The 14504-nt window shown below is 41.6% G+C and overlaps 1 protein-coding gene across 1 annotated transcript in view; it reads right to left on the bottom strand.

Moving 5' to 3' along the window:
• Positions 1-14504, bottom strand: part of PCSK2 (proprotein convertase subtilisin/kexin type 2) — a 245249-nt gene that overhangs the window by 198920 nt on the left and 31825 nt on the right. The window contains exon 2 of the mRNA XM_058563265.1: positions 13703-13807. Coding sequence (XP_058419248.1) covers positions 13703-13807 — 105 coding nt within the window. The remainder of the gene's footprint in view (positions 1-13702; positions 13808-14504) is intronic.

The raw sequence follows: 14504 nt of genomic DNA, 5'->3' as shown, positions 1-14504 counted from the left end.
GTGTAAGATACTTCTTAGAGTCTATATTAATAGATTTCTATCATCCTGGATAAAGGGTTCTGAGCTTTGCCATTTTTCTGTCGTATTGAACCTTTTTATTAAGAACAGGATGAGGTTATTAATGCTGATCAAAATCATAGATGACAGGAAGCTGGGAAGGAGACCTAATCAGGATCCAATAAAATCTTGACAGGTCACAATGAACTCTAACAAGATGAAAAATTCAAATATTAAGCCTAAGTCCTTGCTTTAGGATCATTATCCCATCCTCCAAGGATAGATTGATTTGCAGCATATTTAAGAATAACTTAGAAGTTTTGGCTAGTTATAAGGTCAGTATTAGTCAATAATAAGATATATGACTTCTAAAAAGGGCCAAAGTGATCCTATGGTGTGTTAATAGAAGAATGGTTCTCAAAATATGGGAAGTGAAGTCCATTGCTACTCTGACGTCATCAGACTGTAGCTGGATTGGGTGTTTAGTTCTCAGACATGTTCAGAGAACATTTAAAATGCAATGTTCAATTAAAACACCTGAAAGAACCAGGAATGTTTACTCTGAAGAAGGTCCAAGAGGCATGTTAACTATCTTCAAATGATTGAAGGGTTCTCACATGGAGGATGAAATAATTTGGCCCCAGAAAGCAGAACCTGGATTGTGGACCAACATTTAAGGAGGTAGATTTGGAATTGTCTGAAGGAAGAACTTTTACGAGGACTACCTTGGTAAACAGTGAAGTCAGGGGCTAGTGGTAGAGGTCTCTTGCCAGATGCTGGGTCATCCTGTCTTGGGAAGTTGTAGTGCTGGGACTGCAAAATGGCATCCATGGACAAATTGGTTCTGTTGACATAGTTTCTTTAGTTTCTAGAGTGTTAAGAATTTTTGGCTTAGTCACTAATATTTTTTAAAAGTACAACGATCTTGCACAAAGCTTGATATTTTCTGATTTTCTTGAAAAATTGGGAAATCTGTCAACCATGGGCCTTCATTTCTGTGAGGCAACAATCAGCTGAGGAAAAGAATCTGCTTCCTCCTTTTGACAGGGTGTGTACTCTCTGGTTCTCCACAGTTCCCACCACTCCCAGCTGTGTTCCCCCCCTATAGGCAGAAGATAACGTTGTCATTTGTCCTCTTGCTTGAGTTACTGCTTTGCTTACACCCAACTGACCTTCCTTTGTACCTTAGTTGCCCGGCCTCTCTGGCATTCAGTTTGTGATCCTGGTGGGACACATCAATTTACTAATTAAAGAATAGAACTTATTTAGAAATCAGTGGTTTTCAAACTTCTTTTTTTTAGCTGAAATACCTCCACTCCCCCACACCCACCTTGCCAAATGAAATCTTAACAGCAAATCCCAATTTATAAAACATGACAGAGGAGCTATTATCTTTGAAGTGGATGAATAACCTCTACCTCATCATCTAACATTTCCTTTAAGGCAAGAAATGGAATTCTAGGGCTTTGATGCATTGGTTTGAACAACCCAGGATTTGAAATTCTCTTCTAAAAGATGAGGATACTAACATAAATTGTTGTTCTTCCAAACACTTCGGAGTATCGGTTTAAAGAAAAACCCCATTTTTCAGATAAAAATAAAGGTCTGCAAAGAAAGGGTCACAAACTAGTGGAAACATCTGGATTTTAGTTCTGGCTTGATATTAACCAGTTGGAGGGACTTTGGGCTTGCCCCTGGAATCTCAGATATCAAGACCTGAAGGGGCATTTTGGAGACTGACTAGTCTACGTTCCTCATTGTATTGATAAGAAAACTGAAGACTGGGAGATAAAACGGTTTGTTCAAGAAAACATTGCTAATTGGTGTCAGAGCTAGTACTAAAACCCAAGAGTGACCTCAAGTTGCATTCTCTCCATCATGCTCCTTTTCTCCCTGGTAGATAATTATTTGAGTCTCTTTCCACACAATAGGTTGGAATTGCTTTGCTTTCCTTCTGTTCTCTGGGAGGGCTTTCTCCCGTCATTTCTCTGAGGTGTCCTTACAAACTAACATCCATTAAGCAATTCTTTACGTGGGGTGGGCTGCTCTTCCTTTTCAAGGGGAATGGAAAATGGAAAATTGTTTTGTCTTACCTGTTTTCTCTCAAGCAATAAGTTCTTTATTGCTAAATGGGACATATTTGCTGTAGAGAAGATGGAAAACACAACATTTTTGGTACAGATAATGGGAAACCAATTAGATCAACTCCAGCAATTTGGTTGTTATTCAGACATGAATCTCTTTGTCTAACTGCTGTTTACTCATTTCTAGACCTGGCTTCACTCGTATCCTTTCCTCAACCCACAAAGCTTTGAAACTACTGGAAATGGTAGGAATGCAATGCCACTCATTTTCAAAATTCCCTTGGCTAGGATTTAAGAGCATGACGCCTGTTTATAGACAGAGATGTGATCACAAACACGTCAATGGGCATCATAAATGGAAATTAGCCAAACCAATTAAAAAATACCTAAAGAGAGTTTTAAAAAGTAGGTTAAAAAAAAAAAACTTTCTGAGGTATATCCAACTCCAAACCTAACCTTTGTCTCACAAAACATTATCTTAGGAAAATTCAGTAGCTAGATAGACATACTACCTATTTTAACTATTTGTTTATGTCATCATTAAGGAACATTGATAGTCTCCTTTAGCTAAGCATTGAATAAAATTCATTTTGGAGCAGTGGTTTAAGGAGCGAGAAATTACTTTCTAGATAGATTTTGAATCTTAACAGGAAATTATTTTAAGCACTCTTTCTGAAATCCTTGAAAATGTGATGAGGATTGAATCAATACAGCTTGGATTTTTATTTTTCTTAGTTGGAGATTAAGGTTATTTCCTTTGGGTTTACAGTAAAACTTGATCTTTCCCATGGCTTTTATAGTTCCTTAAAATTAAAAAGAAGTGCCCAACACAGATTCTCCTCTCGTCGTGCCAAACAGAGGCTGTTTCCCGGTAACTTCGCCCAGCAGCTCCCAGAACCAGGTCTTGGCTCTGAGATAATGCCTAGTTGGGCTTGAGGTCTTAAGAGCTTGATTCTTAACCATTCTGAGTCAAATGTGACTCCCTGCTTTAAAGTACACTGCCAGCTCAGACACAGCAGTGTCCAGTTGAGATAAAATTCATGCCGCCATTTTTATTTCATAAGCTCATGTGTGCACCATGAATTTCAATACTCTTTGAGAAAAAATAGAGTAGAGGGAAAAACTTGAAGAAACATGTTTTTTTGATATTTCTAAGTGGTTCTAGTAAGAAATAATTATAGGGACAGCCAAGTTACTCTGGTAAAATGTGAACGAGGAGGCCCCATTGACTAGATTAGGATTTGCTTGGCCTCTGATCCTCTTCCTACATTGTCACTTTTCTGTCTCCTTTGCTGGTCCCCAGTCATCTTCTAGACTTCTAAATTTTAGAGTACCCCATGGCTCAGTCCCTCACAGCTTGTCATCTCTGTTTACACTCATTTCTTAGATAATCTCAACTAGTCTCATGGCATTGAATGCTATCAATATGTGGGTGACTCCCAATTTATGTCTCCAACTCTGACCTCTATCCTCGATTTTTAAATCCACTTACGTATTTTACCTCTCCACTTGGATACTCAATGCAAATCTCAAATGTTAACAGCTTAAAACTAACCTCTTGATTTCTTACCCACTCCCCATCAACCTGCTTCTCCCCTCATTTTGCCCATTTACATATACGCTATCTCCAGACTGTAGTAACTCAGGCCAACAACTTTAGAGTCACTTTTGCCTCCTCTCTTCCTCTTTCATCCCTTATCTAATTCATCAGCAAATGAATCAGCAAATTTGAAGACTCTACCTTCAAAATATATCCCCAAATCTGACTTGTTTCTCACTTCCTCCACTAACTTCTGGCCTAAGCCACCAACCTTTCTCTTCTGGAATGTTTTAATCACCTTGCACTGATCTCCCTGGTTTCCATCTGTGCCCCCCATGCCCACTGCATAGTCTATTATTCACCCCAAGGCAGAGGAATCCTCTCTCATTCAGAGTCAATCCAAAGTCCATACCCTGACCTACAATGTCTTCCGTGGCCTTGTTCCCTTGCTCCTCTCTGACCTCATTTCTTTCCCTCTTCTCCTTGGCTCACATCTTCCCAGACTTGCTGGCATTCTTGCTGTTCCTAGAATACATCAAGCGTGCCCTGGACGCCATGCCTTTACTCTTGCTGGTAATGCCCTTTCTCCATTTAGCCACATGGAGAACTTCCTTACCTCCTTCAAGTCTATATTTAAATGTCACCTTACCAGAGTAGCCAACCCTGGATGCTTTTTATAAAAGGAAAACACCCCTCCCCTTTCACTCGCTCTTCCTCACTCTTCATTCCATGCATCCTCATAATACTTTCACCATCAGTCACGTAATTGCTGTATTCATGTGGTTTTCGTCTCTCTCCTTCAGCCTCACTAGTATAGAAGCTTCATGGGAGGAAGTCTTTGTCTGCTTTGTTCCCTGTTGTGTCCCAGGACCTAGAACAGTGCTCAGCATGTAGTTGAGCTCAGTAAATCCTTGTTGAGTGAATAAATGGTTTGCTAGCAAGCAACTAGATAATGCAGTTATATTGGGAGTTTAATAAGCATATACAAAAGGCTAATTTTTAGAAGATTTAATGGAGGCATTTTAGATATTTAAAGACATTTCATTTTGCATCTTGGGAAAGGTTGGGGAAGAAACCAGGTGAGGCAGATCAGAAGAAATTTGCCCTACAAACATCTAAGATTTTGCCAGGAAGTCCTAAAAGTTTGTCAGCTCACCGTGTGAGAGTCTTCACCTTGTGAGTTGTAAAGATGACACAGAACCACTTTCTTCTCTCTATGTTGCTTTTCTCTGCACTAGAGCTTGTTAGAATTCTCCAAGAGTAAGTTAAAACTCCCCAGAGATCTCTGGGCTTGCTGGAATGGTGTCTCCCAGAGTGTTCCTCCTTTTCTTTTAGTGAGTATGGCAGCATGAACAGTAGTAATCATTTAAAATGTGCTCATAACATCTAGAAAAAACCAGGCTTACTCATTATCAGATTTCCCTGTGCCTTTCTGAGTCTACAGTAGATAATTCTCCCCTGTTTCCACAAATAGTTAATTATAGCACTAGCAGCAGCTTTTGGAGGCAGGAAGCCAGGCACATCTGCAAAGCCCAGAGGAGGTGCTGAAAGTTGCTCCCTGCTGCATAATAACACCAGCAGGTTAGGACAGATGAGTTTCCCCACAGGTTGGGGTATTACTGAAGACACCTCTCCCCTGCTTCCGCTCTCAACACATTTCTCCTTCTCTTGAGGCTGTCAAGTCACTCTCAAAACATATACCCCACAGAGGGTTTGCACCTGAGGAGCCCACCGCTTAATGAGGTGTCTAGAAAATGAATTTGGTCACCAGCTGGCAAACTGTCAAAATTTGTTCCACATGGGTCTGTTGGCTTCACCATTTGGACTTAAAGTATGGTCAAGGGTGTGTGCCTACAGATTTGTTTTTCCCTCTGAGCCAAATGCAGTCCCTGGAGGAAGGCAGTGAGGGGAAGCTGGGCTGCCTAGAGCAAGCTGCTGACCCTAGAAGGCATGCCGTCCCTTCCAGAAAGGTCAAGGTTCAGGGCAGGATTTTGACCCCTATGGTCTCCAGCCCCTGGTATTACTTTCATGGTTATGTTACATCACACTGTAAAACGGACTTTGCAGATGTAATTCAGGTTACTAATCTGCTGACCTTAAGAGAGGGAGATGGGGGCCGGCCTGGTGGTGCAGTGGTTAAGTGCGCGTGCTCTGCTTCGGCAGGCAGCCCGGGGTTCGCAGGCCTGGATCCTGGGCGTGCACCAACGCACCGCTTGTCAAGCCATGCTGTGGTGGCGTCCCATATAAAGTAGAGGAAGATGGCACGGACGTTAGCCCAGTGCCAGTCTTCCTCAGCAAAAAGAGGAGGATTGGCATCGATTGTTAGCTCAGAGCTGATCTTCCTCACCCAAAAAAAATAAATAAATAAACAACGAAAGAGAGGGAAATTATGCTGGGCTGAGTGGGCCCAAGGATGTCACATGAGCTCTTAAGCAGAAGAGAAGGCAGAGGGATGTGAGGCACAGGAAGGATTGATGTGTGTTGCTGGCTTGACAATGGAGGGAGCCCCATGAGAGAACACTGGTCTCAATCATGTGCATGGCTAAAATTCTTAGAAACGTCTTTTATATATGCAACTCCCCATCTCAGAGTTTGTTTCCAGGAACTCCAGGCTAAGACACCATCTTTGTTTACTTTTTTGTAGAGGAATCATACTGTAGGGCTCGAGTTCTGAAGCGGGTAAAGTGGAAATTATGCATAGCCAAAATTAACTTCAAAAATTTTTTAGGAAAGTTAGAAATCGATACATTTTCTCTCAATACATCAAGTGTGGAATTTTCCTTCCACGAGGAATCTGGTCCTGTTGCATTGTTCACACAGTAGATGAAGAAGTTGGCTTGTTCTTAGGAAATACTTTGTATCAAAAGCGTCATCTTTCAATGCTGGAGTCTCTTACCCAGAAAGGTGAAATGCTCCCACCATGAAAGCCACGAGGGAAATGAGGCGACTGCCTACTCAGCTGACTCTAGTTGTCCGCAACCACTCAGGGCATAAGCTAGGTGAGCAGAAGTGCCTTGTTAGTATTTCCCCCTCCTTTTTTACTTATCTGTTTCTAGCTGAGTTCATTGAATTCACATAAGTGACATAAACTAATGATGTCACTTCATTTTTTTCACTGTTATTTTTGATTTAGGGAATCCAATGATTAATTAGTGAGAAAAATTTTTTAAAGATTCACAAATTCATAAGCACTATGAATCCTCTTTTAGCTTTTTCTTTAAACCAGATCCGGTATTGCGAGGAGTCACAAGTTGTATTATTTCCTCCCCATCAGTTATGCTGTGTGACCCCAGAGAAGTCGCTTACCCTCTCTGGGTCTATTCTGTCTCAGTGGTAAATATTTTAAAGCTTCAATGCAAAGGGCTGAATCAATATTTCCTTTGAACTCTTCCTGCTCTATAATTCTCTTTGTGCAGAGGAGCAGGGAAAATTAATTTATGCACAGTGACAGAGCAGCACTGTGCAGTGGTGAAGACCCCTTACAAACCACAGGCCTTTTGGTAAGTCACGAGCCTCTCTAAGCTCCTGTTTCCTCACCTGTAAACCAGAAATATGATAGTACTGAATTCACAGGAGACATTTGAGGTTTAATGAGATGATGATGCTAAACCCTCAGCACAGCACTCGATGGTAGGACTGTAGCAGTAGCTGTTGTTGTCACCACCACATTCTCTCAGTCCTCCTCCCAGTTCACTTGCTACTGCTGACAGCTTCTCGAGTCAAGCATCTCCGTCTCTGCCTCTCTGTTTGAGGGCTTCCTCCAGCATCCTGAGGCTTGCTCAGCCTGTGCACAGGGCAGCTCAGAAGTGCAGGGATTTAATATTCCGGCTCAGCTCAAAAATGAGAGACAGAGCCAGTGGATTAATGATCCAGCAACCTGGTTCCCCGTGGGGCGACTCCGAAGCACATTCTACAAACACCAGCCGAGAGGCCCCAGTGGGGCTGATGCCTACAATGGGCGCCTACTAAAACCCCACCCTTTCTTTGCTTTCCTCGTCTCTCTTTCACATTTTACTCTTTTTCTTGTGCTCCTAGGATCAACCACCCAAAGAAATGACCCTCTTCCAAGTCTTTGTCTCAGGGTTTGCTTTGTGTAGGAACCCAAACGAAAACAGCAGCATTCAACACACATTTACTCTTCTTACAACCGTTATCAAATTCAAGCAAGAGAAAGCGTTAGAGCAATCATCTCTGGTCTCTTCTGACTCGGTGGTCTGGTTCCTGCAGAAATGTCATGAGCGCTCTCGGTGAGGGGCTGTGTCTTTGTTTTCTCCTCACTAGTGTGTGGAGGGCCCCTAGCTGGCTGGCCCAGCAGGGAGGGGTATGAGCCCAATGCCTCCCTAATGGCTTTCACTGCCCGTGGATTCATCTACATTTGTAATTCACTTTTTGTAAAGCAGCTTTCCTCTTGGAGCCTGAGACACGCAGCACATGTAAAAGCGTGTGCTTGCTGCTTATGGATTCTTGAGGAGGGGAAATAAGGTGGAGAGGGGCAGAGTGGGAAAACCAGAGGAAAGGAGAAAGAAATGATATCTGCTTAACACTGCTATGCACTCCTTTTGGAGTTATTCGCCCCTTCACAGTGGGCAATATGGTTCCTTTTTTTATGCTAGAAAATCGAGTTATTTACAGAATAGGAAAGGTCCAGGTTATTGAAGGGGTCCCATGGCCCAGGTGATATTGAGACAATTGTTGGGAGGTAGGTGGGGGGTGCAGTGTCGGGTGTGGGGCTGGGTCTCACCTTCATTCTACCAATCAAATTTTTTTTTATTTTAAAATTTTTCCTGTGCCTCTGTCTCTCCTCTATCTTCTCCTTCACTCTCAAGCTTCAACATCAGTTTACTTCATTTCTCTGTTTGGAGTAGACACGCCGGAGGCACCCATGAACGCTCATTAGCCCAAGGAAGAGTCTCGCTTAGGAATTCCAGCTAATCTGTACCATGAAGGTCCCAAGAGTTAAAGGAATTTCATTCTATTTTCAAACCCCACAATGACCAGCTCTATACTTGCCCAGCTTTATTCCTGGACAACTGAGCTATTATGATTATGCATCGTGGACAGTTCTTTCCCTGTGAGAATCCCAATTCCAAATAGATTATTCCCTTGTCTGACCAGGAGACCTAAATTCAGGTTGGAAAATTTAGGTCACCATTACTGGGGACATGAGTTGCTTTTTGGGCTTTCAGAAATTTATGTGTGACTCAAGCACACCTCAACCTCTTTGCTTAGGATAGAATGGCTAGAATGACACCTGTTGGTCCAACTCATGCTACAAGGAAATGAGAAGGTGAAGAAAAGGCCGCCATGAATGGCTTCTGGAATACAAGTTCTACAGAAATAAAAATACTATTGTATTTGCTGTAATATTTATAACAAACTTACCATGGCTATTTTTTTCTGAGTAAAACACAATTAAATCTATCTGCTTCCTTTTATTCCCTCAAGGAGACATTTGAAAGATTTATTGGAGAATTCCTATACATTTCTTAGAGCAATATCTCCAAACCTCAAACCTCACCATTTTAGAGTTATCAAGTATGAAGATAAAAAACAACCTATTCTTTGGGTATAAATTCTTTTAAAAGGCACTAAAACTATCTAATTTCTATTTTTACCCAGCCCCCAGGCCTAGAGGCTCTCCTATGTTCCCTGTGCTGCTAAGGAGAGGACACGCCAATTCCATTAATTATCCACCAGAAAAAAAGTGGAGGAAGAGATTTTTCTCCATGACCTTTTCTATTTGAAAGTAGATTTTCCAAAAGATAATAATGCTTTTTCTCCTCTTCCCCAACTTTTAATCTAAGTAATCAAATAGTTACCTAATATAATAAAAGAGAAGGCATAATACATGTGAGTGGCCTGTCATTATCATAAAAATTTACTATGACTGATGCTGGGTATTTGAAAATGATTGGAAGCTAAGAGCTTAGCAACTGTGACAAGATTTTATGTAATTTGTGGAGGAAGAGGCTAAATGAATTTCTTTGTTTGCTTTGAACTGCTGAAGTTCCAGTATTCTTCTCAGAAAGCTGTGTGTGCATTGTGAATAAATTGCTATATTATTGCTGTCATAGTTTCATCTTCAGATCATACTTTCCATGTTATCTGTGCTTAATCTTTCTGATCTGAGTCTATGTACAGATATACAAGGCGTTCACCAATCACAGCTAAATTATCCTCTCTCAGATAGACCTAAAAGCATTATTTTGTCATGTCCAAAAAGGACCCAAAGCAATTATAAGCCATTCCCAGCTTTTATCAACCACCTGAGTTTCAACCATGATAATAAATCCAATTTTAAAAACAATATCAGTTCTTGTGTTATTAAGTCCCATGGACAAAGAAAGCCTGGTTCACTCATTATTCGGATTTTTACAAACAAATCACACTAGTCACATTCAGTTAAAGAGTAGACAAAATTCTCTTTTGTTCTGTTCATGTTGTTCTGTGAGATTTTTGAAGGACTATGCAGTTAAACTAACTTTTGAGGGTTTTTAGAGTACCTTAAACATTCCACAAATATGCTCAGAATAGACCCTTAAAGAACGAAAATAGATCATTACTGGATTGTGTGGCTGCCATCTATGGTCATTAGACATGTGGATGCACTTGGGTGAGGAAGAAGCTAGAAAGATACGGCTCCCATCTATAGAACACAAAGGAAATATCATCCCTTCTTTGAGACTGGGAAGGGAGAAAAATCTTCAGTGGACTGATAGAAATTTCCGACTTATAACTGAAACGGGTTTAAAAATGACTTCAAGGGATAATTGTATGGTCTAGTAAAATTGCTTAGAAAAGGAAATAAATGTTTGTAATTCTTGAATCAAATATACCTTCTTTCAACAAACTAAGTTCAGGTTATTTTTTTGTTGAATTATTCAGCTTCCATTTGACTAGTGTGTGTTGCTCAATGAACGATGTGAGTCTTTCTGTTTTTTTTTTTTCTCTTTATTTTTTTTGTGAGGAAGATCAGCTCTGAGCTAACATCTATTGCCAATCCTCCTCCTTTTTCTTTTTTTCCCCCAAAGCCCCAGTAGATAGTTGTATGTCATAGCTGCACATCCTTCTAGTTGCTGTATGTGGGACGTGGCCTCAGCATGGCCGGAGAAGCGGTGCGTCGGTGCGCGCCCGGGATCTGAACCCGGGCCGCCAGCAGCGGAGCGCGTGCACTTAACCGCTAAGCCAGGGGGCCGGCCCAGAGTCTTTCTGTTTTTGAATGTATTTCATTTCAACACTCTCTATGTCAGATGTGAAATGTGACTCGACAGGACTGTGAGACAAATGTCTTGAATAAATCTGTTCTTCAGCAGCTTTTCAAGTACTTGAATTTACGGGGCTTCATGTGTAGACGGTGGACCACACTTAGGTTTGGCTTCAAGATTTGTTGATGCTGCTTTTACCTAAAATTTAACAAATCTCAGAGGTTTTAGACAAGGAATATTTGTTCTTGGCCCTGATGCTGAGAAGGAATTTTTGGTTTTATTATTTCATTCCAGTTTTGGATTTATTTATTACATCTTCAAATTATTTTAGCTGCCCACACTTTCCAAATACATTGTCTTTGTTTCATTTGTTGTACTGTGACTGTGAATACGATCAGGAGCACAGTGTGACTTTGGAAAGTAAAAACTGGGTCTTTGTGGGACTCTCAGTGACAAGACTCAGAAGTAATGAAATAAAGTGTTCTTCTACCACAGTTAAGAATATATCTAAGAAAGGAACTAGACAGAAGGCTGTACTTTTGTTTCCTAATGGATGCATATTTTAGAATAGTGATAAAAAATATAAGATGAGAAGAACAATACTATTTCATGGATTAAAACCCTGAGGAAAAATGATAATTTATCCATTAATTTGACAGGCATTTATTGAGAATTTACTATGTACTCAGAACTGCAATGTGCAAAGATATCCAGAAATAAACGAGACACAATTTTTGCTTTTTAGCATTTAAATGATGCTACTCAACATTCTGTTAATCTTTTTAGCAGAAGGAAATGGAAAGGCAAGAGAACACCTTTAAAACAGTCTGCATCAGAATCTATTTTCTTAGCTATTGCCTGCACATCAGTGAATAAATATAAACATGTTGAAAGTAGCAATTTATTGTCCTGGGCAAAAAGCACATATGGTCCCTTTCTTGTCTTTTTCTTGTTTTCCTTAACATAAAAATTAGTTGTGAAATTATGGACAAACATCCTTGAAATTTCTTTTCTGAAGCCAGAACAAAACCAACCAAAAGCAAACTTGGTCCTTTATCTTTTTTTTTTGGCTGAGGAAGATTTGCCCTGAGCTAACATCCATTGCCACAATCTTCCTCTTTTTGCTTGAGGAAGATTCGCCCTGAGCTGACATCTGGGCCAATCTTCCTCTATTTTGTATGTGGGATGCTGCCACAGCATGGCTTAATGAGTGGTGTGTAGGTCCACGCCTGGGAACTGACCTTGGGCCGCCAAAGCAGAGCACACCAAACTTAACCACTAGGCCAGAGGGCCAGCTCCTGGTCCTCTATCTTTTTCATGATCTCCTTCCTTATTACCCAACCCATCTTATTTTCTTCTCTTTGGAAACATCACTCTACATGTCAAGAATCAGCATTTCAAAGATCATTTCAAGTAAGTGCAAGAAGAAGAAAATCTTAGCCTAATGACCCAAGGAGTCTCTCTGAACCAAACAATGGCTTTTTAGTTCACTGTTTCCCAGTTTTCTTTCTCAGCCCAAGCCTTTTAAGCATCCCTTTCTTCTGCCCCAGTTTATTTTATGTATTTCTCTCTAAGTGATCTTGAGGCAACATCTTTAATCATAGAAGAGGAGAACTCAATGGGACTTTTAAGCAAATATATAAATAAAAGGAAAACAATTGTCCATAAAGAGAAATATTATGGGCCAAGGATGAAGTGTAGGGAAAACCAGTGTCATAGTGCACCAGAGTGGTGTTTGTCTACTGGCGCCCACCCTGGATCCACAGATGAGACAGGCAGGATCCCTGTCCATAGGCTTCTCAAGGGCATCCCCAGACACTGACTTGGTACAGCCGGGGTCAAGACTGTTATGGTGCAGAAACAGAGTTTCTCCCTTTGGTAGTGGTGCCAGCTTCTATAGCACACCCTTTAAGAATCCTTATCTTGGGCTGGCTTGGATCTTACTGTGAAAGCAAAGAGAAAGTGGCTTCTCAGAGCAGAATTTCCACCCCAGGGAATGGGAGATCCCCTGGGTTGAGAACTTAAAGGAAAATAGCCTGTGGCCTGTCATTGGTGATCTGCTGAGGAGTCTGTTTCATCTGCATTCCTAATTAAAGCCCAAAGTAAACCCAGTCAGATGTTCACCTGAAGAGCCCCTCAAGGATAGGTCTCCAGATTCCATCAGCTCAAAAGGAGTCTCATATATAAGTCCCTAACTCAAATGTCTGACCCTCTTCACGTCCACTTTTCCCCAAGAGTCCTGGAGAAGAGGTTACACAGCCTTCAATGTACAGAGAGCAACTTGCCTGGATTATTAATTTTTTTCTTAGAGAATTGCATAAGAGAAATGAGAGTCTAATTAGATCAGTGTGAGAAAATACAAGGTGAGAAGAGGGGCTGAGACGGTCCCATGGCTGCAACCATGCATGGATACTGAGAAGCCCACTGCCTGTTGTGAGCTGATCACTTGCTAGCCCACTCATTTCCCATGCACAATATGGGGCATGGCAACCTCCTCAGACCATGTAGATTCACCTGTAGAAACCTTCTGTAAAATGACTCATTAAACGGCTTGGTGTCTTCCCATCCATCACAGGCCAAAACACGTTCACAGGCAACCAGAAGTCTTCACACAATAATGCAGAAGACAGCCAGTAAAGGGGTGGTATCCCTGTTTATTCCTCCCCCGCCCCCCCAGCCTATAAAGGGTTTATTTATTATGCACAAGATAGGGGAGTGGGCAGCCCCCAGTGCCACTCTATCAAGGATCCATTTTGCCTACTGCAATACATTGAGTGTCTTTACTTCAAAATTCCCCGTCCACTCCCTTCCACACTCCCTCAGTGGGCTCAGTTGTGGCAACATAGGTTGGAAGGCAGATTTCTAGGAAAACTCACCCTGGGGTCTCTCTCCAGCTGCTGCTTGTGGTGCAGGCTGCGTCTTCTCTTGGCCTTTGCAAGGCCATTGTGATAAAAGTGGTACAGGCCTTCAGTGAAGGGGAGCTGCAGAGAGTCAAACAGACATAAGGCATGGTTAGTTTCTGGAGGTGGCCCCAGGACAGGACACCAAAGCTGGGGCTGCATGCAGGGGCTCCACGGGATGGGATGTATGTGGAAAAGCACTGGCAACTTCCTATCCGACTTGGCCCTCTGTTTCCCTATCACTGTGCTCCTTCCCTTTTCTCTGCTTTTTCCTATGTAGTGCTCATTCACCTGCCCTCCCCAAATGTCTTCTATTCTTTCCTCCATTTATTAAGTTTCTTCCCATCTTTCAATCTCCTCTTCTCCATGAAGCCTTCCCTTTATATTCATACCCACACCAAGTTCTCCATTCTCTTCTCTTGAACTAATGTTTACATTCCACGTCTAGTTGCTCCAGAATTGTGTTGTGACCTAGTCCTGTCTCCACAGCTGGATTGTCTGTTCTATATCTTAGACTTTCTCTATGACCCCTTGGTGCCTCTCATCATGTTGGGCACAGCGCAACCATCTAAATCTAATACATAGCTGTTGGGTGATGGGCCATGTTCCCTACTATCTCCCTATCCTAAGGATCTTTGGAATTCGGTATCTGTCAGAGCTAGTTGGAGAAGTCACAATAATGAGAGTTTGTCTGGGGCTCAGGGCCTATAAGAATCTCTGAGAACCTAAAGAGGACTGTCACTTGTCTTATGATTCAAGAAAACTTGATTGGAAGAGC

This window comes from Diceros bicornis, chromosome 19, assembly GCF_020826845.1.
Source record: "Diceros bicornis minor isolate mBicDic1 chromosome 19, mDicBic1.mat.cur, whole genome shotgun sequence".
In the NCBI taxonomy this organism is placed as follows: domain Eukaryota; kingdom Metazoa; phylum Chordata; class Mammalia; order Perissodactyla; family Rhinocerotidae; genus Diceros; species Diceros bicornis.
Note: the sequence above shows the minus strand (reverse complement) of the source record. Positions and strands in the feature narration are given on the sequence as shown.